The following is a 26,478-nucleotide window of genomic DNA, read 5'->3' as shown; positions in this document are numbered from 1 at the left end:
AACAAATCCAAATGTTCAGGCACTGCTGGATGCATATGACACTTATGAACTCTCTTCCAAGGAGATTCCCTAGAAAGTTTTTGAAACAAGTTTATATAGGTAGATCCCTGGAACTTATTGGCTAGCTAAGTGTAGCCAAATCAATGAGCTCCAGTGAGAGACCCTGTCCCCAAAAAGTAAGGTAGAGATTGATTGAGGAAGACTCCTGATATTAACCTTTAGCTTTCAGAATCAGGCACATGAAGATACATATATGTAATAAACACAGGTGCATACACCCACACAAACATACATATGCTACACAGGAAGGAAGGAAGGAAGGGAGGGAGGGAGGGAAGAAGGGAGGGAGGGAGGGAGGGAGGGAAAAAGGAACTTCAGTAGGGAAGGGCTTATTTAGACTTACAGTTATCCAGGGTATAGTCCATCACAGGAGAGGAGGCATGGCGGCAGGAGCCATTTGGTCATGTTGCATCCGCAACCAGAAAGCAGAGAGAGAACAGAAAGTGGGGCTGGTCTACAAAACCTCCGTGTCCTCCCCCAGTAACCAACTTCCTTCTGTGAGGATCCACCTCTTAAAGGCTCTACAGTCTTCCCAACAGCACTATTCCCAGTAGGGCAACCAAAGTGATCAAGCACGTGAACCTGTTGGAACATTTCATACCATCATGACAAGAATCTCTAAGCTTATGATGCTGCGATTTGGTACCAATATTCAAATTTCAAACCATAGCAGCACACACTTAAGGAAGAAAACAGTTCCAAAATGCATCCTTAATCAGCAAAATCAAAACTAAGATTTTCTGCCTCTTAAGCTATTTAGACTCAACTCCATGCTTCATTAGCACCATACAGGCAACACAACCTAAAGCCATACTTTTATTTCATAGAACATTTCCCATGGGATATGGTGAGGGTGATATTACCCTAGGCTTCACTCTCATGTGCTCTGAGCCAATAAATCAGGAGGAAGGCCAATATCTAAGTGTTTAATAAAACATTCCAACTGACTCTGATACAGGGGGGTCTCTGAGTTAAGCATTGAGGGCTATCATATGGAGGGAATTATCTTAGTGGGCAGCAAGGGGTAACAGAACAATCACTGATTGGAGTTTCCTAAGTCACAGAATTTCCAAATTGTTTATTCAGATAAGAACTGTAAATGCCATCCACCCCATTTGGTTATATGGCAGTTTGCAATAGCATAATAAAATAGAATGACAATCTTCATGTGTCACTATTTGTGTTCCCCAGCCATAGGAATGAACACATGCTGCTTCCATGGGGAGTGCCCTGAATATCAGTGTACTACTGAGCTGTGACTGTCAACAGGTAAGGAATTAGACAGTGGAATCATTTTACAGAAAGAAGAATTTAAAAATGCAACTTTGATTGGTATGAACTTAGCTTCCTTTCTTGGGCTCCTATTCTTTCTTTATGCCAAGAATGCACAAAACCCTAACATTTCCTGGCATTATTCTCACTTTTAGTTTAAGACTTAGTTTCCTTTGGGTAAATATGTATCAAACCGGAGTATTTTTTCTATCCCTATCCATAGCACTGTGCTTCCCTTCTGCCTGAAGGTCTTTACCTCCTGCTCTCTTTCCCCCTTCCATGGTCAGCGCTGGATTCTTTCTACTGTGACTGAAGGTAAAAGACAGGGTCTGAGCTTTTGAGATGGTCCTGTTGTAAGGAATAGTGCTGTGGATCTTGGTACAGTCTCTTTGTCTCCTGCAGCTGTTGTCTCTTGTGCAGGTTAGGTCCAGCTGGGTCCCAGAGCTCAGACAGCACCAAAAGCTGAATCTATGTGTGTAGAGGAGCAAAGCTGTATTGTAGGGGTGGTTGTCTGTACCCTGAAGCACCACCTTGTACTTGGAAGTTTTTCTGTGTCCTGGCTGGCCTGCGTTGGGACAATTCTCTCCCATTCGCATCCCCCAAGTAAACACACAGACGCATATATTAATTATAACTGCTTGGCCATTAGCTGAGGCTTATTACTGACTAGCTCTTACACTTAAATTAACTCATAATCCTTATTTATGTTTAGCCACATGGCTTGGTGCCTTTTCTCAGTTTTGCCTTGCCATCTTGTTTCCTCTGTGTCTGGCTGGCGACCTCTGACTCTGCCTTTCTGTTCCCAGCCTTCTTCTCATCTGCTTGCCCCACCTATACTTTCTGTCTGGCTACTGGCCAATCAGAATTTTATTTATCAACCAATCAGAGCAACACATTATTCACAGCATACAGAACAACATCCCACAGCACAGCCCCTACACTGTATCTAAGAATTTCCATTATGGAGACATTTCCCAACAGCCTCTAGTGGTGAAAGACCCCCGGCTGAGATCTTTCTCCGGGAGAGACCCCAAACCCAAGGAACACACCGAAACCACAGATCAGATGCAAAAGCAAGAGGGTTTATTTAGACCAGGTACCTGGGGCGAAGTCTCTTGGAGGACTTGCGCGCCTTCCTAGGGCAAGGGGGACTTTTATGGGATCCCAGGGGCAGAGGCGCGGTTACAGAAGCGAGAAGCATAGTTACAGGGTCCCTATTGGTTGTTTCAAAGAAGGCCAGGGTGAACTTGAGGTCGTATGTGTGTGGCTGATTTGGCCTTGTCCAGGCCAGCTGCTTATTCCTCAAGGCCAGGGGCCCGCCATAAAATATCCTGATTTGACTTAACTGTCTTTCTCTCAAGGCCGCCGCCCACAGTTATCTTTCTCAAGGCTGGCCATAGCTATCTCTGTCAAGGCCGGGTAGCTGGCTATGGCTGTGAACTCCTGTTTTTCTGATTCCTGCAGAATGGCGTTTCTAAGGCCAAGTTATTGGGGGGGCATAACATCGGCCCAACGCCCCATATCCTCATAATGGAGCGGGGGTCTTTCATTCCCCCATTTTCTTTTGTACCAAATGAAATCTTTCATTTTAGGATGGAGAATAAGGGGTTAGCTCTATCTCTGACTGTCTGAGCCTCTGATATTGCTGGGTTAGGATCAAAGCCTGGACAACAGAAACCTTATCCTTGATGAATTGTACCAATCTGTTGAGGATGTATGACCCAAACAATAAAATGAGCAGGAGGACGATTAGGGGGCCCATAATGGTGGAGACAAGGGTCGTAAACCATGGTGACCTTTGGAACTATCTTTTAAATTATTTCTGTTGAGCATGGCTACTTGGAGCTGTCTGAATTGGCCGGTCTCTATAAGGGCTGCAGTCCCTGTATCTACCCCAGCAGCTATTTTGTTCATGGTAATTTTTTTCAGTAACAGGGCCAGCGTCAGGGAAACAGGCTCTCTGGTGATGTCCCTCCTTATGTCAGGAGGACTATTAGGGGGATCAAGGGGACCCCCGGGTGAGTCTTATCTTTAGTGGGTTTGGAGAGCGTTGAACTAGATGTCTCGGTGCCCTTAGCTTCGTCGGGTTCCTTGGCAGTCTTTACATGTGACGTGTGGACCCAAGCCGCTGTCCCGTCAACCTCGGCTCTAGGTTCCTGGATTGATGGCGTCGGACCTAGACAGAGTCCCCAATCTTGAATGGGTGAGGCACCACCGGGCGGTTCAGTTGTTCTCGGCAGGCAGGGGTTTTTACACCGTCTTTTGCATCAGTTGGAGGGCTAGTGGCAAAAGAGGAGATATCAGAGTAAAGGAAATTTACAATTGGTGGGGGAGCCCCATACATGATCTCGAACGGGGTTAGGCCATGAGGCCCAGGAGTGTTCCGGGCTCGGTAAAGGGCTAGGGGGAGTAGGAGCACCCAATCTCTAGTGCCAGTTGCAAGCGTTAATTTGGTTAAAGTCTCCTTAATGGTTTTATTTGCACGTTCTACCTGTCCTGAGCTCTGGGGGCTGTATGCACAATGAAGTTTCCAATCGATCCCCCGTAGCCTGGCCACCTCCTGACTTACCTGGGAGACGAAGGCGGGCCCATTGTCTGACCCCAATATCTGGGGTATTCCATACCTGGGAAAGATGTCATCTAGGAGTTTTTTGGTTACCACGTTAGTGGTCTTTTTTTCTTGGTAGGCAAGGCCTCTGTCCATCTATGATGTAAGCGTGTCGCTCGGGGCTTTATTTCGCCCCCATTTTCTTTGTTAGTTCCTGGTCCTCCGGGCTTCCGCCATCCGGAGGGCCTGGGTCATCGCGATCAGCTCTGCCTTTTGGGCCGATGTTCCAGGTGGCAGTGGTGAGGTCCAAACTATCTCCGATTCGGTGGTGACGGCTGCTCCAGTCCTCCGTTCTCTTTCTTGGAGGAAGCTGTTTCCATCCATGAACCAGGCAGCAGGGTTGCGGGGTTGAGGGAGACAACTGGTCTGCACACCATTCGATCTGGGGGCTGCTGGACCAGAGCTTTTACCGCATGGGAGGATAACACAGTTAATGGCTGTCCCAAAGTCAGTTTCCCTGCATCCTTGAGCAAAACAGCAATGGCTACCACATGTAGACAGGGGGGCGGGCCATCCTGCAGCTACCGGGCTTTCATGGCCCCAGTCTCTGTATCAACATTCCTTTTGCAAAGCCTGAGTTCTCATCCACGAACAGTTTAAAGGGCTAGGACTTGTAGGGGGGTCCCTTTGGGTCCTGTCCAGATGTCAGCTGAACCTTTTTTTTTTTTTTTTTTTCTCGGTGGTCCTTTGATATCTCCTGTTACCTGTGGCCCCCTGGACCAAAGCTGTGCGGTCATTGAGAGAGCCTCCGGTATGGGTCAGGACTGAATGTTGAGCCCCGGTGTCCACTAGGAAGGTCACTGGCTGCCCCCTAATCTTGAGAGTTATCCTAGGTCGGGGGGAGGGGGTCTCCTGGCCTTGACCTCCCCAATCCTCCAGATTGAGGACCCTTGGCTTAGGTCTCCGGGACCCTTGAGGCTTTTTTTGATCAGTCACGAGCCCAATGTCCTCTCTGTTTACAGTAAGCACTTTGTCTTTGTCAAGCAGTGTTCTTTTTTGATCTCCCGTCCTAACTTCCTAACTCCCTCTCTGACCTGTCCCTGAGACATTACAGTGGCCAGGACTTTTTTGTTTGTTTTTCCTCTCCCTCCGTGTCTCTCTAAGTTCTTTTTTTAAAAACGCGCTGCCGGCGTCTCTTTCTGGTAACCTGAGCCCAATCGGTAGGGGGTTAGAGCCCCTGGAGACCCGCTAAGAGCAACTGGCCAGAGATGTAGGTGTTCCCTACCTTCGCTGCTTTGTCCCGCCTTTCTCGTAGGCGACCGGCAATTGGGGAGGAAGCAGGAACTCATCCTCCGCTGTTTGGGGGCCGCTGCAGGAGCCGCCGGTCCCTCCGGCGCTGTCGGGGGGGTTGTAACACTCGGGGCGGGGTGACTCGGCGTCCATGGGTGACGCCGCCCCCTAGTCATCTTTTCCATATTGGGCCGGAGCCGGTCGTGGCACATCGCTGCGGGTCGCCGGCCAGGGGGCGGTCCCTCGCCGACCCCATCCCCGGCCCCGCCTGCGTGCCCCTGCCATATCCCGTGTCCGCCTGCGCCGCCGCTGCCGACTGCGCCGTCGGCCGCCCATCGCGCTATCCACCGCCCCTCCGAGCGAGAGGCTGTGGGGCGCTGCCGCCGCAGGCTCTCCGCCGCCCGGGTCCCGGCCGGCCGCGCCGGGGGCTGCCGCGCTCCATGGCGGCTGGTCGCCGGCCCCGCCCCTGGCCCCGCCTGCGTGCCCCTGGTCTGTACCAGCTCCAAGTCGGCTGTTAGGCGCCACGCGGAAAACCACGGCCCGGCGGGGCGGACTCCTCCGCCCGCACGGGAGACATGGACAGCCGGGGAGAGCGGGGAGTGAGGGGAGCCCCCCCAGCGCCGCCCCGGACCCCCGCTACCGCGCCGCGGCCGCGCGGACGGGAGGAGGCACGGGGAGCTCCGGCACCCGGCGCCGCCACCGCCATCACCGCTGACGGCCTGCGGGGACTGGGCAGGGGGCGTCCCGGGGCCCTAGCTTCCCGGCGGCCCCGCCTGCGCGTCGGCGCCATAACCTGCTGCCACCTGCGCACCCGCCTGCGCGTTCCCATATCCCACGCTCGCCTGCGCACCCGCCTGCAAGCCTGCCCGCGCGCCCGCCTGCGCCGGAGCAGCGGCCTGCGGGGAGAGGAAAAGACTTGCTGGTGTGGGGTTAGGGAGGAACAGGGAGTGGGAGGGATCCGCCGATCTGGCTTCCTCGGCCCCGGGATTCGGCGAGCGCTGCTGCCGCCGGGGGGCTGAGGGGAAGAGAAACGGCTTAACCCATGGGGGAGGTTCTGTTGTCAGGAGTCTCCACATGGCAATGTATGGGACCTGGTCCGGGTGGCCATGGGGACTGGAAGCAAAAACTTTTTTTTTTTCCACCTGTGAAATAAGACTGAGGTTAAAGGTTTCCTGACGAGGCCATCCTACATCCATTTTAACCCAATCGGCCTCGCAAAGAGTGATCTATTTTTTTTTTTTTCTTGATTACGACTCCTTTGTTGTTGGCTCGTGTCTTTACGTCTGACCAATGTTTAAGCATGAGGCTCAAGGGGGTGGTGACAGTCTGTCCTATGGCTGTTTTTAGGAGGAGAACGGTTAAACAGAAAACAAAAAAACGACAGACCAATATAAATAAGACTAACATTCGCTGCGCGGCTTCGGTTCCAAACCGAAAGCAAAACCTCAGAAGGAGACTGCGAGGGTCCAACCCCCTCTTCTCCAACCAGCACAACGTATCCCTCAGATACGTGAGTGGCCCCAAAAAACCGTGCCCCAGAGGGCACTTCAGACCGTGCCTCAGAAGGCACTACAGACCGTGCCCCAGAGGGCACTTCAGACCGTGCCTCAGAAGGCACTACAGATTCCCGTGGAATTCCTTCCAGGATTTCAGATTTCCCTAGGACGTCTCCTAGGGTTCAGTGGCGAAGTCCAGACCCGTCGGTCCCCCCTTTCAGATCCACTGACACAGACAGATTATCAGACGCAGGCGCGGAGACAAACAAACAACATTTAACACTCAGACAAACAGACAACCCTCAGACTGGACAGGGATGACATAAATCAAGGCCGGCCGGCTTACCTCCTGATGGTGGGTCGGTGGTCCCAGGGAGGGGTCTCAATCCCCGTACGGGCCACCAAATGAAAGACCCCCGGCTGAGATCTTTCTCCGGGAGAGACCCCAAACCCAAGGAACACACCGAAACCACAGATCAGATGCAAAAGCAAGAGGGTTTATTTAGACCAGGTACCTGGGGCGAAGTCTCTTGGAGGACTTGCGCGCCTTCCTAGGGCAAGGGGGACTTTTATGGGATCCCAGGGGCAGAGGCGCGGTTACAGAAGCGAGAAGCATAGTTACAGGGTCCCTATTGGTTGTTTCAAAGAAGGCCAGGGTGAACTTGAGGTCGTATGTGTGTGGCTGATTTGGCCTTGTCCAGGCCAGCTGCTTATTCCTCAAGGCCAGGGGCCCGCCATAAAATATCCTGATTTGACTTAACTGTCTTTCTCTCAAGGCCGCCGCCCACAGTTATCTTTCTCAAGGCTGGCCATAGCTATCTCTGTCAAGGCCGGGTAGCTGGCTATGGCTGTGAACTCCTGTTTTTCTGATTCCTGCAGAATGGCGTTTCTAAGGCCAAGTTATTGGGGGGGCATAACATCGGCCCAACGCCCCATATCCTCATAATGGAGCGGGGGTCTTTCAGTGGCAGAGCCCCTTTCCTGCAATGGACTGTGCCCCATGGAAGCAAAAATTATGGACCTCTCTTATAAAGTCTTCTTTGTAATTACTTGGGCCCACTGAAGTCCTGTGAGTCTCTTCCAGGCCAACCTCAATTCTAGGAATAGTCCTCATCTCTCCCATGAAGTTATAGTCTGCTTCAAAGTTCATGCTGTCTACACTTCCCTACAACTCCATTTTTCTGAATGTAGGATATTCTGGTAAGCAAACATAACTGTACTCTAGGACCATATAGCTAGATATTCCTTCTATTAGTCAATGATATTAATAGCTCATTGTCTAAAGAGAGATAATTTGAATACATCCTCCACCAGAGATAATACAATTTCATTCTTTGACTTTTTCTCTACTGCTTTCCTAGCTAGCTTGCCTTTTCTATCTTTAGATACAATCAAAAAGAAATGTGTAACTATGCCTTATCCATAATTGTTCAAATAGCAGGTTTCTGATACCATTATAGAATTGTCTTCTCTGAACTTAGCCATTCAATGTATTTAATATCAGCACTGTAAAACCTCCCACTTGACCATGTATTTTGAGTCTGGCTATCAGATATGTTGGGGGGGGGGCATGCTTAGAGCAATGGCAAACACACAAACATCTCTAAAATATCTAGAATGTCTAGGTGTCTGTTTCTTCTTTGCTGCCAGGCCACCTCCTGCACACTCCTGCACTCATCACTTGGACATTGCATTGTCTCTCTGTTGTTGCTAGCACCATTCTGCCAGCCTTTCCCAGCTCAGTTCCTAACAGCCACTCTGGTAACTGCTACATATTACTTCAAGGGATCTTTCCAACATCCTCAGCTGGCTCAATAATGTCGGTTGTGAACTCTGCCCATGTGTCTATTGTTGTAATTAGTACATGTTCAAAGTTTCCCTGTGTAAGTTACCCTTTAAACTACAAACACTTGGATAATCTAAGCAGGGTGTTTGAGGTTGTCTTTTATTGTCATACCAAACAGTGAAATGCCACATCAAAGAACAACCACATACTATATATAAATTAAATGTCCTCACTTCTGATGGTACAAAAATGGTCAGAATATGGTCCTTAAAGTCAGGGAGTAGCTCCCCTGCCTAATGGCAAGGGCAGAAATAGATCCAAAAGTGTATAGGATTTTAAAAGGCAATGCAAACTACAGCATGTGCTGCCTCAGAGTGGTGAAGAGAAGCCTATGCTGCCAAAGGATCATGAAAGGATCTTGTATGATCGAAATGTATTTTGTGTCTGTTATAAGAGGAAGTAGCATAGCAATGAACCTTTGAGTGATAAAAAAGTGGATAAGAACCTCGATCATTTTTAGTGCCCACTATATTTAAGAAATTGGTATGGAGACAGGTACAATATACATAGTCCCTATTTAATCATCAAAATATTTAAATATTAATAGAACAACAACAAAAAAAATACCCCTTCATCCAGAAATTTCAGCAAGAAAGCTTAGACACTATCATAGCAAGAAGAGTTGAGCAAAAGTAAAGCAAACAAATGCCTCTTCATAGATCCATCAGAGAAATTGAGTCACAGGGCAAACCACCATTCTGAGAATTAGAGAAAAGGATGACCACAAAGAGTCCCACCTAATTATTAGAACACTTGACCAGAACTTCCAAGAGGCAGGGCAGCATCAGGAAGATCTGAACTATCGCTGATGGATGACATCCACATGAGCTACTGTGGAGCACTTAAGAGTTAAGAGGAGGGAGGCCCCAGTTATGGGTAATTCTACCCTATGAAGAGTTTCAGCTTCAGCAGCTCAGACAGGTTCTCACAATGAATACTGGAGAAAGCATCCCTTCCCCCTGCCTCCAGCAGGTGGAGGGAAAGGATACATTAGTGACACACCAGAACACGGTGTTCTTAACCACGTTTGCCCGCAGGAAAAACAAGTACCCAGAGTCTCCTCAGCTGCAGTTTATCAGCATTTGCCTGGCCTGGGAGAAAGGAATTATCTAACTCCCGCCAGCTGTAGCCTTCCTCATGGAGAAGAGAAAGACTTAACTCAAACTCCTCTCTGTCATTCTGACCCACCCAAGAGAAAAGACAAACCTGCAAGGGATATTCCCAGTCCAAAGACACAGCTCAGTAAATGCAGAGGCTGTATTAGTCAGAGTTCTCTAGAGTGACAGAACCACTGCTGTGAATCTGTATTAGAAAGTAGTTTGTTAGATTAATTTAACCAATACTGTCTGGGTAGTTCAACAATGGTTGTCTCACACTGGAAAGGCTGGGAAACTGATTGCTGCTCACTCCAGGAGGCTGGATCCCTGAGGCTTACTTGCCACCTAGTCTAGCCGAATTGTCCAGACCTAGGCCACTGACAGAAACATGCACACACCTGCACACACACACACACACACACACACACACACACACACACACACACAATTGAGAAGATAGAATGTAAATAAAGGACAGAAGCAAGAATAGAAAACACTAACAAGTGTAGTAGATAGTAGTAATACAAATATATCCAACAATAACTCATCAGTATATAATTATAATGTTTTCATACATGCATATACTGTACTTTGAGTTTCATCACTTCCTGGGATGTTCTTATTCCTCTCTCCATTCTCATGATTTGTCTCATCTTCTCTAACAATCCCCTCTACTTTCACACCCTCTTTCTTTTTCTACATACCTATCTATGAAAGCATAAAAGGTTATAAGTATAGTCAATAGTATTAATAAATATTATGCATGTAACTTTTATTTTTCAATTCCCTTATTTTTTGTTTGCCAAATATACTATTTATTCCCACAAATGCATATCCTGAATCCGATACTGAGAAATAGCAAATAAACTCAAAATAAAGAACATTAGAGGATACCTGAACTCTTCAAAGGTGTCAAGGTTATAAACATAAGAGGAAGACTAATCATTCATTCCTAGTTCCGAGATCTTTCAAGGCCTGTGAGAAGTAAAGGCAATGATTAGATTTAGAATCCTTAATCAAAAAGAAAAAAATTCTATGAAGGGCAATATTGGGACATCCCTGAGATTTCAATGAGTTGTTGAGATGCCTTGGTCTAGATGGTGACCTTTGAACCATAATCACAATGCTCTGAGACTGCCTGGGGGAATGCACTTGCACACTTTTCAAGCATTGAAGCACAAAGCTTGCAGCTCACCTCAGAGGGTCAGGAAGAGAACAAAGCAAAAAGAAAATGCTGCTTGATGTCAAGTGGGAGAAGCCCCAGAATTTTTGAACTATTCCTACAATACCTCTGCAGATTAAAATAAAGAGTTTTTAAATCACTTGGACAATTATTTTTAAAAAAATAGATCACGGGTATAAGCAAAATTCATTTTATTGTTGAGTGGAGGAAGTTAGATAGTAAAGAATGTGTATGGTGAGGCAGCTTTCATATAAACTCAGAACAAGCAAAATTAATGTGTAGTGACAGAAACAAGAACAGTGTTTTCTGGTTGCAGCAGGGACTTACATGAAGAGGACACAGGGGGGACCATGAGGAAATGAAAGGGTCATTTCAGGTGGCAAAGAAGCAGATGGGACAAGGCCTGCTGCTCTCTGGCTCCACCTTCACCAGGTCAACCAGCCATCAACCAAGAGGGATCAGCCCTCTCACACACACAGCAGAGTGTCTGAATACATGGAAGACTTTTTTATATACTTCTTGTTTACTAATGTCCTTTAACTTACTGGGCAATTATAAAAATTTATTTAGGGAACTATTTCAATATTTTTAACTTATGCTTTGAAAATTCTGGTCCTATATAAAATGTATTTTGATTATATTCATTTCCCATCACCCTCTCTTATGCCTATCCAAGTCTCAATGAACCCCTTTTTGTTTCCAACAAACCCCTCTTATTTTTGTGGTGTGTGTGCAAGAATGTGTGTACGTGTGTGTGTGTGTGTGTGTGTGTGTGTGTGTGTGTGTGTGTGTAGTATGTATAACTGAGTTTAAGTGGGTTTGTTTGTGTGAGCTTTGGTGTTGAGTTCACTGGAACATAGGCAGCTTAGCCATGGCTTCAGAAATAAAGAAAACGATTACCCATCCCTTGCCAACATGGGTGCTGGGCATTGAGCCCAGGTCTCCTGCAAGAATACAAGCTCTTAATTGCTGAACTATCTTTCCAGCACATGGAGATTAGTTTCATATATTAGATATCCCAGAGGTTATTTATTATTGTAGGCTTGTTACATAAAACATTGAAGAATACTTTTGAATCAAAGTAATAAGTCTATTTTATAAAGATCTTATAGGAATAGCATCCTCTAGACAAACTGTAATTATTAAATGTTTTTTCACCTTAAATGTTGGGAGAATTTTAGCTGATTTGGGGTAAACATCTATAGCTGATATATTTTTACATTATAATCAACGGCTCATTTTCTTATTCAACACAAGAGAAACTATACTTTAGCCTCCCTCCACCATAAATAAGGCTGAAGATTACCATCATGTTCTTCCCACTTTCTCCTTCAAACATGGTTTTGTGGGCAAATCAGCAAGTCACACTATTGCTCGGTGCTGACACAACTCCATAGAGGAAATTCAGCTCCCCCACCAAAACTCCCCATCAGACCCTGCAATCTACAAGACCCACGCCCTACCCCCATACCCATCTGCCTGCGACCCCAGTAACTTCAAGAGTGAAATTTAGCATGAGATCCTTAGATGGGAGAAGGGAATGTGTAACAAAAATCATAATTGGTCTTAATAATAAAAACCCAGAGCCAGCTATCGGGTTACATGCTGAAAGATCAGAGAGACAAAGGAGCAAGCCACAGCCACCTCTTACCTCACCAACTCCTTAGTCTGAAAGGGGCCAAGCTCCTGTCTCTACTGCCTTATAATCCTCTCTCTGCCCAGTCATATCACTTCCTGTTTCCTCCTCCCTAGTGCTGGGATTAAAGGTGTGTGCTACCACTGCCTGGCCCCTATGGTTAACTAGTGGTTAGCTCTGCCCTCAGATCTCCAGGCAAGTTTTATTTGTTAGAGCACAAACAAAACATCACCACAGGGATACAGGTTGAAAAAGTCTTAACATTTTTTAATAAAATATTTTGACATTGTGTGAATGAGTTAATTCTTAGAGTCTGACACTAAAGATGCTAAAGGTAATTATGAGGCCAGTTAGTATGTATTTTACACACTGTGATGGTTTGAATGAGAAAAGTCCCCCATAGGCTCATGCTTCTGAATACTTGGTCCCCAGTTAGTGGTGCTGCTTAGGAGTATATGGAGCTTCTAGGATAGGGGCTTCTTACTGGAGGAAGTACATCGCTGAATGTGAAGCTTTATTATGTTTATAACTTTACCCAACTTCTACTTCACTCTCTGCTTCCTGCTTATGAATGGATGTGTGATCTCAGCTTCTTACTCTGGTTGCTTCTATGCATCTCCTGCCATCATGGACTCTTCCCTCCAGAATCACAATCCAAAATAAACTCTGTGGTGGTATTGTGTTTCCCAAAATATTGTATACCCTAATAAACTTATCTGGGGTCAGAGAACAGAAAAGCCACTAGATACTTAGGATAGGCAGTGGTAGCACATGCCTTTAATCCTAGCATTTCAGAGGCAGAAATCCATCAATTCAAGAATACAGCCAAGCATGGTGACTCATGCCTTTAATCCCAGAAAGTGAGCCTTTAATCCCACGGAGTGATGGTAGAAAGCAGAAAGGTATATAAGGCATGAGGACCAGAAACTAGAAGCATTTGGCTGGTTAAGCTTTTAGTCTGAGCAGCACAGTTCAGCTGAGAGCCATTCGGATATGAGGACACAGAGGCTTCCAGTCTGGGAAAACAAGATCAGCTAAGAAGTTGGCCAGGTGAGGTTAGCTGTGGCTTGCTCTGTCTCTCTGATCTTCCAGTGTTCACCCCAATACTTGATTCTGGGTTTGTTTTATTAATAAAGACTCTTTAAGATTCATACAACAAAACTCTGTCTTACAAAGTCACTTTGGGTCATGGTGTTTTATCACAGCAATGAAAAATCACTAATATATGCAGCTTCCTCCAATTTCAGTCCCTAAAAAACGTAACCAAATCAGACCATCCCATGTTGGAGTATTTAGAAAGTATGAGTAAAACTGGAACCTTGGCACCCGTTCTTCATGCTGTGAGTCATACAGCAGGCTTCTTCTAAATAGCATTGAAATGGTATGGTAGTACATGCTGATCATTTGGAGATTCCTTTAAGCAGAATAATCACAGAGGAGCAAGATGGGAGAGTGGAAAAAAGAAGAGGAATATAGACTTGGGGTGTGGAAAATAAGAGAGAGAATAAGTATTAATGTGTAGATTTTGATGACAGCAGCAATGTACCTACATTAAGCAAAGTACACTGAAAACTACACTGTATGGAGAACATGCAAAGTTGGACCAGTCAGTATTTGTGTGTGTGTGTGCGCGCGTGTGTGTGTGTGAGTGCGTGCGCGCACGTGCGCTCACATGGGAGTGCACAGGAGCACATGTGTGTACATCAGAAGTTAACTTTGCATGTCATTCCATAAGAGCCATTCACCTTGGTTTTTTGTTTGTTTGCTTGTTTTCCTTTTATTTTGTTTTTGACAGAGTCTGTCACTGACCTGAGCTTTCCCTATAGGCTAGGCTGGCTGGTAAGCAAGCCTGAGGGATCTGCCCTTCTCTACCACCCCAGCTCTGAGACCACAAGTGCATACCATCATTCCTGGCTTTTTAAATTTTCATTCACATAATTTCTTCTCTTTCTCCACCTTTCAATCTTTGCCCATCCCCACATTCCTTCTCAAACTCATTCCTCTTTTTGTTTAATTAAAAAGCTATATATATATATATATATAATATATATAGTTTATATATATAATATATATTATATATAATTATATATATAATATATATAATTTATATATAATATCTATATTATATATAAATTATAATATTATAATTTATATATAATATATACAGTCTTCACAGACAGATTAGGCTTAAATTTTGTGTCTCTTACTTATTAGTAAACCTCTGCTTGAACCTCAGTTTCTGCTTCTGCAAAATGGGATTTAGGCTACAGACCTGTGTGTTTTAAGAATTAAGAACATGAGGAAATCTTCCACTTGGTACTGAGTGAGCAATTTTAATTTTTCCTTCCTATTTGAAACTGAGAACAGGTTATTAGTCCTTATCAGTCTTTATTTTGCTGGAATTAGATCATTTCCTCTAGTCCCCAAACTGGCTGTTTTCGGTCCTTGATTTCAACTTGTTATTCTTTCTACAACTCAGATCATGGCCATGTTAATTTCCCAGGGTAGATGGAATAAATTATCACAAACCACACAGCCTGGGACAACAGAAACTTATCCTTTCACAGTTAATGAAGATTAGAAGTTCAACATCATGGCATTGAGGGGGCCATGCTCCCTCCAGAGATTCCAGGGAGAATCAGCCTTTTGCTGTCAGCTGCCAGCCTTCCTGTGCTTGTGAGGACATTCTGTGTGCTCCTCTGCTTGCTCTATCTATCTATCTATCTATCTATCTATCTATCTATCTATCTATCTATCTATCTGTCTGTCTGTCTGTCTGTCTGTCTGTCTGTCTGTCTGTCTGTCTGTCTATCTATCTGTCTGTCTATCTAATCTGTCTGCCTGCCTAACTATCTATTAATCTATCTATCATCTATCTATCTATCTATCATCTATTCACTTTTATCACTCTTCCTCCCTCTCTCCATCTTTCCCTTTCTCAATCCTTCCCTCCCTCTTTACCCTACTTTCTTATTTTTCCATCTTTCCTTCCTTCCTTTCTTCCTTTTCTTTTCTTTTCTTTCATCCTTCCTTCCTTCCTTCCTTCCTTCCTTCCTTCCTTCCTTCCTTCCTTTCTTTCTCTCACTTTTTGCTGTTAATGGTTAGTAGGTTTTCATTTACTGGGACAGAATGACCCTCTGTAGTTCAGGCTAGCTTCACACTCATGTTCTTCCAGTCTTAGGTTTCTAGTGCTGTGATGACAGGCACGTGGCACCACATTTAGATGTCAAAATCCTTTCTTCTGTGCCATTTATTCTCTATGCCTCCTCTCAGCAAACTGTCATTGCACCTATCTAGATAATCCTTGACAGTATCATCATCTCAAAATACTCAATTTAATGGTTATTTCCCAAATAAGCTATTATTCACATGTTCTGTGGGGGAGTGAAGACATATCTTTTCAAGGGCTCTCTCTTTGGCCCACTATGCAGTATTGGGCTCAGGAACAGAGTAGAAGACTGAGGAAAATGGCACAAAGTCTAGTTATTTTTGTTAAGTTCTTGTCCCAGCTATGTTTCTTCTGATTGTTGTTTTAATACACACGTGTGCCACATGAAGAGTAAATAATTTATAAATGAATGTGTCTTATTGTCTACTGCTGTGGTCAAATGCCCTGACAAAGCAGCTAGAGTTAGGAAAAGGTTATTTCAGCTCACATTTCCAAGCAGTGAAACGCTGGTATAGTCCATCCTGGTAGGGAAGTCATAGCAGAGGAAACCTGAGGTAGCTGCTCATGTTGCACCTGTAGTTAGGAACAGAGAGCGATAAATGGATCCATCCTAATGCTTAATATACTCTCCCCACTTATATAGTCCAAGAGCCCCTGTTCAGGGAATGTTCCTACTACCCAGTTAAGATAGGTTGCCCCACATCAAGATGATCCCTCACAGGCAGCTCAGAGGCCTATCTCCCAGATGATTCTAGAATCTGCCAAGCTGACAATCAACACTAACCATCATGTGATGTGCAAGTAAATGATAATAATTAATAATGAGAGAATCAAAACTATACACTGCATTATAATAAGATGTGAGGGGTGGAGAGGTAGCCCAACAGTTAATAGCACCGCTCTTACAGAACACCTGGCTTTGGTTCCCAAGCACTACAAAGTAACTCACAATTACCTGTAACTCCAGTTCCATGGGATCCAATGGCATCTTCTGGCTTCTGTGGGCACTGTATGCACATGGTGCACATAAACTCATGCATTCTCACACACATACACATAAAAATCTGTTTTTAAAGGTTAGGTGTAATATATTCAGTTGATTTTCTGTTTTTCTCAAGTTTTTTTTATCACTTTAAGATGTACAACTAATGCTAAAATATCTGATTAAAAATTAAATATCTCACCTATTCAGAGGGCCTGATCCAGTTGGGGGCCCCTCAGCCTTAGGTTCATAGTTCATGTGTTTCCATTCGTTTGGCTATTTGTCCCTGTGCTTTATCCAACCTTGGTTTCAACAATTCTCGCTCATATAAACCTTCCTCTTTCTCACTAATTAGACTCCCAGCGCTCCACCCAGGGCCTAGCCATGGATGTCTGCATCCAGATTCCTCAGTACTTGGATGGGGTTTCTGGCACAGCTATTAGGGTATTTGGCCACCCCGTCACCAGAGTAGGTCAGTCCTGGCTGTCTCTTGGCCATTGCCAGCAGTCTTTTGTGGGGGTATCTTTGTGGATTTCTGTGGGCCTCTTTAGCACTTTGTTTCTTCCTTTTCTCATGTGGTCTTCATTTACCATGGTCTCCTATTCCTTGTTCTCCCTCTCTGTTCTTGATCCAGCTGGGATCTCCCGCTCTCTTTCCCTCGACCCTCGCAGTTCATTGCTTGATCTGTTTAGGAGGCATCTAGGCAGTGGTACCAGGTCCTGGGCTCGCTGCATGAGATAGCTGTTTGAAACCTGGGACTTATACACGGACGCTTGGCTCAATCTGGGAGGAGGGGACTGGACCTGCCTGGACCTGCCTGGACTGAGTCTATCAGGTCGATCTCAGTCCTCGGGGGTGGCCTTGATCTGGAGGTGATGGGAAAGGGGGGTGGGCTGGGGGGAAGGGGAGGGGGCAGGAAGGGGGAGAACAAGGAAATCTGTGACTGTTGTATAGAACTGAATAGTATTGTAAAATAAAATAAATTAAAAAATAATACATTTATATACCCCCCTTAAAAAATTAAATATCACTATTTTTTCCAATGACTTCATAAGATTGGGTGAGTCTTAAAAATTCATTATTTCAAAATTATATAACCCATTTTATTCATGTAATTTGACCTCCTACTATTTGGCCTCAAATTAACACGGCTTCATGCTTGACCTTGGCATGTCGGTCCTTCCCACCCTTTAAATTCTTGTGTTCCTCCTGGATGAATTCTTTTTGTGATGTATCTTTTTACATGCTAGTAAATACCCAGAACGGTGTCTTTTTCTTTCCATAGGTTGTCCAGTAAGCTAACTCTTCCTTCCTCAAAGAGTTAACCTATGTTCTGGTCACAGTCAATACTTTCACCAGGTAGTTTAGATTATCTGTTCCTCTATTTAAATTCTGATGCCATAAGAACTACATTGTTAACTACTAATGGCAGCACTAATCTAATCTCTAATTCCTTCTGGAATGTGGTGTTGCTTCTGATCAACTATGTTGAGGAGGAACTGGATCACTTGATCTTCTTGCAAAATCTTCTCTTGCTTTTCTAGCCATGGGCTAGTACTAGATAACCCATGCTGTCAATTATTTTATATACCTCAAATATATTGTCAGTAACAAGGGAAAGTGTTTATATTCACAGACCTTTAAGACCCACTGTAAGTTGGAATTAGCCATAACTGTTCTTATTTTCCTCTCACATAGGAGGATGAGGACAGGACATTGTGTATCCTGGTGTCAATTTAAGCTCATATTTGCATAAATAGTCCTTCAATTCCTCTGTTATCTTTTCTTTATTGTATTTTTGTCTTTACAAAGGTTTTAAGTCCATCTGCTGAAAATCTTTTAAGCTTTATTCTCAAGATGTCATGTATTCAGTAAATTCTAAAATACCAGATTAGCAAGTAAGAATCACTGTTTTCTCCCATGACTTCATTTTTACCAAATATATTTGCAGGCATTTGGCCAGAATCGTCCTCTATGGGGATATTTCCTGGCCCCTTCTAGATCCTCTTTCAGTCATTGGCCCCAAGCTTGTGAACTTGACCTAGATCTGACAAATTGATGATGATAACAATATTCTACTGGAGCAGAGGCAGAGATTTTTTTTGACTGCAGAGTCAGCAGGAATCTTTTCAGGGCCCACTCTGGCCAGGAATCAATGCTGAGAATTGTAGAGACCAGCAGACCTACATTGGGTAGTCCACAGACTAGGTCTAGCAAGCCTTCTAGGCTGTGTTGATCAGAAATGGGATCTAGTATTTTCCTGCTACCCACTCTACAGCCATGTGAACACTTTAGTTTGGTCATTCTTCATTGCAATGTTTCTCTCCCTTATGTTTTTCAGGTTATAGATCTCTTGTCAGAGAAGGTATAGCTAGAGCACATAAACTGGCTATATATATTCTCTTGGAAGTTCTTGAGCATCTATTGGTTGCTCTCACCTCTGTGTGACCTTAGCCTCCATCCATATTTCATCTTGTTCTTGGTTTACCTAATATGTCATCTACTCTTCTCATGGGCTCTGATCATGCAAGACAGTTCTACTTTGTCTGCCTGTGAGATGTCTAAGTTGCACTTAGAACACATGCTCCCAGGATGTTTTCTTACCAGGCCCTATAACTTGTTCCTGGGAAATCATAAAAATGAAAGAAACTCCCATACCTGTCCTCAAGTCTGTGACACATCAAAATTTTCTGTTTTCCTTTCGAGCAGGCTAACATGCATGATAAGTTTATTTCTTTTGACTTCCACACAACCTTACTTCTTCCCAATTTCTCTGCTGTCATCTTTGGGCACATGATGGTGGTATATTCAACACTTCAGCCTATTGCTATTTCTTGGTAACATGCATGTCACACATAGATCTTTGCCTATTCCTGAACTATCTCACTGCTCTTTTGATAGGATAACCATTTCATTACAGTACCAGGCAGGAATGCCTTTAATTTCATGTACTAAGTTGATGTTCCAGTTTTGCATAACTGTGATAGAATGCAAAGGCTACTAGGGGTGAGGGATGGTATGACTTGGAACAACATAAAGTGATGTTCTCTGTTCACTGTCTCTCTCTTCCATCTCCTGTTACTGCCCTAGGAAAGGGAGCTCACTGGGTGCTGTGGGAGAAAACACAAGAAAAACACAGAGATGGAACCAGGACTCGGTTGTGACTAAGGTGCTGATCCAGTGTTAGTATGTCTTGCTCTGAGCTTTTTGTACCCTGAGGGAGCAAAAAGGCAGAAGACTCCCAGTGAGCCATCCAGTTGGTTTTGACCCTACAGTTTTCTAATATAGTGTCTCTCTCATAGGCTCTTTAATTCTCACCTAGTAACTCTACTTTCTAAGATATTTTCCTTTTTTCAAAGTACTAACAGTTTAAATGACCTCATTTTTACAGGTGACATTACTGAATACAAGCACATCATGAAACCAATAAATGTTTTATAGGTGCATTCCATCTTTGCTTCATTTCCAGTTCAGTGTTTGCATACGTGTGACTACACCTGTCTGTATACTCCTCCCTTTGGCCATTAATTAAATTATCCCTTAGTAAATAAACCTCACTCATTAGGCCCTTCTCAGCTAGGATTGAACATGCCCATGTTCAGGACTTTCCATATTTAGCTAACATTAATTCCCTCACTAGCTGAGCTCCTTTCTCTATGTCCTCAAATGTCCCATGATTGTATTATTCTGCAAAAGATAAATTAATGAATGTCTTTCTATTTTCAAATGATTAACAAATTCTGACATCTTTGTTTCCTCATTCTCTTATAATCTCTCTCAATCAGAATTCATCTTTGGCTTTCCAACTGTTGAATATTTGCATTACCCTATCCAATGACCATGAGCTGTAATTTCCACCTGCAGATCCCTGGACAGCCCTTTGGTTTTTGTTTTGTTTTGTTTTCCTCTGACTTACTCTCCTCCTCTCTTGAAGCATTTGCATTCCATGTATTTATTCAATCTTCCTGTCTTCTCCTCTCCATGATGTTTACTTTGGGGATGTTTCTTTCATCTTGACTGTCAGGATGTCAGTTTGATGAAAATGGAACCAGACAGGAAGTCAGGACCAAATCCTGAACCTAATTCCCAGGACTGACTTCCTGGCTTCTCAGAATACTTATTTATTTGGCCATAAGTAACCTTGGTTAATTTTTGTTTTGCATTACTTTAGTGCTTGCTGTTGTTGTTGTCATGTTGGGGGTTAAACTCAGAACCTACTGCATGGTAGGCATGTTGCCCCACATCTTCAGTCTTAAGAAGCTGTTTTTAAGGTACTATTTGATTCTGCAATACTAAGTTAAAGGCTAGGGAGATGGCTTAGAGATAAATTATTTGCCTTGCAAGTGTGAACATCTGAGTTTGGATTTCCAGAGCCTATTTAAAAAGCTAGGTGTCCCGGTACATGCTTGTTATCTGCCTGTGCTAGCATAGGCAGATTCTGGAACTCACTGACCAATCAGCTGAGCCTACTTGGTGAGGTTCCAAGCCAATGAGAGACCTTGTCCCAAACAAAATGAGGAAGCTCCTTGAGGACTGACCTGTTTTTCACCTGACTTCCTTACACTTCCATGGGAAGCAAAGAAGATCTGAAATACAATTTGGGTATTATTGATTACTTTTCTTGTTGGTGTGATCAAAATATTTGGCAAGAAGCAACCAAAGTCATAAAGGAATTATTTTGGCTTACAGTTTGATGGCATATAGTACATCATGGCAGACAGGAAGTATGATAGCAGAATCAGGAGGCTGCTGATCACATTGTGTCCATGATCAGAAAGCAGGAGCAGTATATTTCACTTAGAAGTTCTTTTTGGTTTGTATCTCCATTTTTGGTTCATCCTGAGTGTGGTGGTTTGAATAAAAATGGCTCTCAGAGGCTCATATATTCTAATGTTTGGTCATTGGGAAGTGGGACTACTTGAGAGGGATTAGGAGGTGTGGCCTTAATGGGGTAGGTATGGCCTTATTGGAGGAAGTGTGTCATTGGGAGTGAGCTTTGAGGTTTCAGAACAATGTCTCTCTCCACTGTTGCCTGCAGATCTGAATATAAAATTCTCAACTACTCCATCACCATGTCTCCCAGTGTGCAGTCATGCTCCCCATCATAATGAAAATGGACTAAACCTCTGAAACTGTAAACAAGTCCCAGTCAAATACTTTGTTTTATAAGAGTTGCTGTGGTCCTGGTGACTCTCACAACAATAGAACACTGATTAAGACACTGAGTTTGGTATAAAATCATTATGTTCCCATTGCTTTTTATATGTTAGAACCCAGGAGTCTCCATCCAGGATAACTACTTAATAAAATGTTTGATTTTGAACAAGAGGATTGGTTCTGATAACACAAAATGATCTTTTTATGTACTTGACTGTAATTAGTGAGGGGGTGGTGAATACATGGAGTTTGGAGATTATTCATCACATACTGGTTTCTACAAGAATAAAGATAGGATGGGACACACCAGAGTTGAACCATTGTGTAGCTAAGTTCTAGCATGGGTACACAATGCTACCAGTCAGATTTCTATGTTTCCTTACTCAAAGTGATCACACGCTATCATTTTTTAATTAGACAGCACAACTTAAATAATTAATGACTCTGTTGAAATAAAGGAAATGGAAGTGAATTTAGGCTTAAGGATCATCACCTTGACATCCTTGAGGAACAAGTCATAATATAAATGGCCTGTTTATTCATTTCCATCAATTATCATTGCAGGCTCATTCTGTGGCAAACACTGTATTTTATGCTATAAATGGAGAACAGTAGCTAGATTGGACCTTGCCCTTAAGGATTTCACAAGTTAGATAAGCAACTGAACCCTAAGTGACAATGTTACATGTGCTATGGAGATAACACAACAAAAAAGATGAGAGCCCCAAGGGTTAGAAGTTTCCTAGGAAAGCTAGGATTTGAATTGATCATTACTCAGGATAAAGGATGCTAACAATAGCTGGCTGTCATGCTCATAGTCAGGTGCATGTACTGCAGGATAGCTTCAAATACAGTTACCATCATCATGGTGCCAAGCTCAGTGTGTCAGGCCCAAAGTGCTTAAAAATCATCTTCTAAAAACTGACACAGTGAGGTACCTAATGCTTTAGACCCTGAGACTTACACTATGTATATAGATTTGCACAATGGGATAGCTAAGCACCTGTGATGGCATCATATCTGATATCATATCATAACTTTCAAAACAGTTTAGTGTTGCAGGAATCTTAAAAGTTCTTATTAATAAAATCAAACCGGAGGCCAGTTATTGGGGTCCATGCTGGTAGATCAGAGAGACAGAATAAGCCACAGCTATCTCACCTTGCCAGTTCCTCAGCTGGTCCTGTTTCCTCAGACTGGAAGCCTCTGAGTCCTCATCCAGAATGAATCTCAGCTGAACTGTGTTGCTCCATAGCCTGAAAGCTTAACCAGGCCAAATGCTTAACCAGCCCAAAGCCCCTAGTTTCTTGTCCTCACGCCTTATATATCTTTCTACTTTCTACCACCACTCCCTGGGATTAAAGGCTGGCTTTCTGGGATTAAAGGCGTGTCACCATGCTTGGCTGTTTCCAATGTGGCCTTGAACTCACAGAGATCCAGAGAGATTTCTATCTCTGGAATGCTAGGATTAAAGGTGTGAGTGCCACCATTTTCTAGCCTTTGTATCTAGTGGCTTTTCTGTTCTCTGACCCCAGATAAATTTATTAAGGTACACAATACCACCACATCTCCTCTCTTTTTGTCTAAAATTAAAGAAAGCTTATAACTAATACAAGAAAAACTAATAAGTATATACAATATATACAGACAAAAATTACATTAATGATGATGTCTAGTCCATTAATATTTGACAGATTCAGATAAAAACTCCATTATATATATTAACAATGTCCAGTCCAGTAACATCTGATAAACTCAGACCAAAAATTTTTCATTACTTATCTTATTTAAAACAAGTAGTTCCTTTTTAAAAGTAGATTCCATAATCTCCCTTTTTATCTTATCATATCCATATTTTCTCTTTTTTCTTTTTATAATAGATTCAGTAGTCTACCTTTTGTCATTTTTATATCTTCCCCTTTTTCTTCAGTGTAGATTCAATGATCCACCTATTTATCCTATTATTTATCTTTTTTCTCAGAGTAGATTCGATGATCTATCTCATATCTATATTCTCTTTTTCTTTTTGTTTTCTAGGGGTGAAGATATCTTTAGGGAATCTTGAAAAGAAAATTTTGGGGTTAATCATCAAGTCCTGTATCGTTTGTCCAGTCTCTGCATAATAGGAAAGTTCAGGGCTTGTTTCAAGTCCTTGTTTGAGTAGTCTGTCAGGCTGGATCATCTCAACTAGTCCTCTTGAAAATGTCCTGACCAGTTTGTAGTCCAAAGTCGATTTTTCCATGGTGTTAATCAGATTAATGGCTTTATCATAGTCCATGTGGAATCATCGTTGTAGGATCCTGTCATCTTTTTGAAGATTTCAAAGTCACTGTTAGGCATGGTCATGGTTTCCTGCAGACTTTTTTTTTTTTTTTTTTTTTTTTTTGCCTCCTCTGTGGATTGGAGCAATCACAGTCTGATAAATGTCTGTCTCTTGGAACCATGAACATTCTTCCCTAGAACAGAAAATCTTCACAGCAATTTTTCCCCACCATTTGTCTTGCCAAAATTTTCCAAACTGACCTTTGCTGATGCTTTCTTGTAACACGATGGTCCTGGCAATTCTTCTCTGAACCAGAAGCAGTAAACCCTTTGTCCCAGGTAGCAGCAGCATTGCAGTCACCAACACGATGAGAAGGAGCTGGCAACGTGGAGCAGTAGCCACTGCTTCCATGGTCCCACCACTGTTTGTGGTTCAGTCCGGGCTAAAGCTTCTCCCAAGCCTCCTAGGCCGGCCTCAAACTCAGGATCTTCATGCCTCCATCTCCTTCAGCAAATCTTACCGGCATGTGCCACCACAACCGGCTGAGTGTAGCTTGGGCCTGACCTGGGGCTCACAAGGCCACAGTCAAACAGCTTTTTCATGAATTCGTAACACAAACGTTGGGCGCCAGATGTTGCAGGAATCTTAAAAGTTCTTATTAATAAAATCAAACCGGAGGCCAGTTATTGGGGTCCATGCTGGTAGATCAGAGAGACAGAATAAGCCACAGCTATCTCACCTTGCCAGTTCCTCAGCTAGTCCTGTTTCCTCAGACTGGAAGCCTCTGAGTCCTCATCCAGAATGAATCTCAGCTGAACTGTGTTGCTCCATAGCCTGAAAGCTTAACCAGGCCAAATGCTTAACCAGCCCAAAGCCCCTAGTTTCTTGTCCTCACGCCTTATATATCTTTCTACTTTCTACCACCACTCCCTGGGATTAAAGGCTGGCTTTCTGGGATTAAAGGCGTGTCACCATGCTTGGCTGTTTCCAATGTGGCCTTGAACTCACAGAGATCCAGAGAGATTTCTATCTCTGGAATGCTAGGATTAAAGGTGTGAGTGCCACCATTTTCTAGCCTTTGTATCTAGTGGCTTTTCTGTTCTCTGACCCCAGATAAATTTATTAAGGTACACAATACCACCACAGTTTAGTATGAATTCTCAGGAACGATGTTGAATGAGTAATTGTCAAAGGAACCAAAATATTATTCTGAGGATAGTGGCCCAGCCATTAAAGTACTTCCTGGAGTTCAGAACTTGAGACACCATTTAAAGCCAAGTGACACCGGGACCTGTCCTTAGTGCATGAGCTGGCTTTCTGGAACCTAGGGCCTATGCTGGAGCACTTTGCTCAGCCTAGGTGAAGGGAGGAGGGGACTGGACCTGCCTCAACTGAATCTACCAGGCTGAGCTGAATCCCCAGGGGAGTCCTTGCCTTGGAGGAGGTCAGAATGAGGGGTGGATTGGGGGGAGGGCAGTGGGGGGCAGGAGGAGGGAGGATGGGAATCCATGGCTGATATGTAAAATTAAATTAATTATAAAATTTAAAGAATAAAAGCCAAGTGAATGTGGTAGCCACCTAGAATCCAGCCAATAAACAGGATCCCCTGGAAAAATTGGCCAACAAGACTAGCAGAAAAGATGAGTTCCATATTTAGTGAGAGACCCTACCTCAGTATATAGAGTGGAGAGAAACTAGGGAAGACACCCAGTGTCAACATTAGACCTCCATATGCACATACAGCTGCACACACATGTGCCCATATACATGTGAACATGCTTACACACAAACATGCTCACCACATCCATACATACATACCCCCAAATAGTTTGAGGTTCTTAGCAATTATGATGAAAGGTAGAATTTGAATTGAAAACTGAATTGAAATACCAAGTCTCTCACTAATAAGATTTGAGACTGTGACAATATCACTTTACTTTATTTGACAGTTTCCTTCTAGTTAAAATAATTTAATGCCTTATGTCAGAGTTACATAGAACAGGGCCAGGAGAGATAAAGAGAGCTTACATCCTATACTTCATCTCTTTTTCATACCTTGGAGGAATTAAAAAATATTAATTTTCTTATCATAAAACTTCATGATATTTTCAGAACAAATTATTTTTCCAGATGAAGAGTTCGCAAGTCTTTTTCATTAGGTAAAGTTTCACACTCTATTAAGTATTTTTGCCAGACATTTAAGTTACGATTTGCTTTCAATGGAACATATAAGGAGCTGTGTAGGCCATTTTACTTACAAACAGGGGGTGCTACTAGAAGCCTCTGAGCTCATTTCTTTAGTGTGCTCACACAATTGGAACTGCCCACCTTCAGGTTAAGCAGAGTGTGTAAGCTGATGTTTCACCCCAGACACAGATGCAAACTGTGGGAAAATGGCCATGGCAGAAGGAAAATTCAAGTTGAGAACAAATATTTGTTCTGAAACCTAGATTTAAGACAAAGTAGGAGGTGCCTTGAT

The 26,478-nt window shown here is 43.5% G+C and overlaps 1 protein-coding gene and 1 long non-coding RNA gene across 2 annotated transcripts; both read right to left on the bottom strand.

Annotated features, from left to right (window-relative positions):
- Positions 1 to 2,393: 2,393 nt before the first annotated feature.
- On the bottom strand, positions 2,394 to 5,999 carry LOC143273217 (uncharacterized). The gene is made up of 3 exons (XM_076571582.1): positions 5,900 to 5,999; positions 5,166 to 5,681; positions 2,394 to 4,343 (listed from the first exon to the last, which is right to left on the bottom strand). The coding sequence occupies exons 1-3, from the start codon at positions 5,997 to 5,999 to the stop codon at positions 4,192 to 4,194; spliced, it is 768 nt and encodes a 255-aa protein (XP_076427697.1). The 3' UTR covers positions 2,394 to 4,191.
- LOC143273399 (uncharacterized) lies at positions 2,394 to 7,626 on the bottom strand. The gene is made up of 2 exons (XR_013051491.1): positions 7,013 to 7,626; positions 2,394 to 3,611 (listed from the first exon to the last, which is right to left on the bottom strand). It is a non-coding gene; the product is annotated as an uncharacterized LOC143273399 (long non-coding RNA).
- Between the last annotated feature and the right edge of the window lie 18,852 nt (positions 7,627 to 26,478).

This window comes from Peromyscus maniculatus, chromosome 5 (assembly GCF_049852395.1).
Source record: "Peromyscus maniculatus bairdii isolate BWxNUB_F1_BW_parent chromosome 5, HU_Pman_BW_mat_3.1, whole genome shotgun sequence".
In the NCBI taxonomy this organism is placed as follows: domain Eukaryota; kingdom Metazoa; phylum Chordata; class Mammalia; order Rodentia; family Cricetidae; genus Peromyscus; species Peromyscus maniculatus.
Note: the sequence above shows the minus strand (reverse complement) of the source record. Positions and strands in the feature narration are given on the sequence as shown.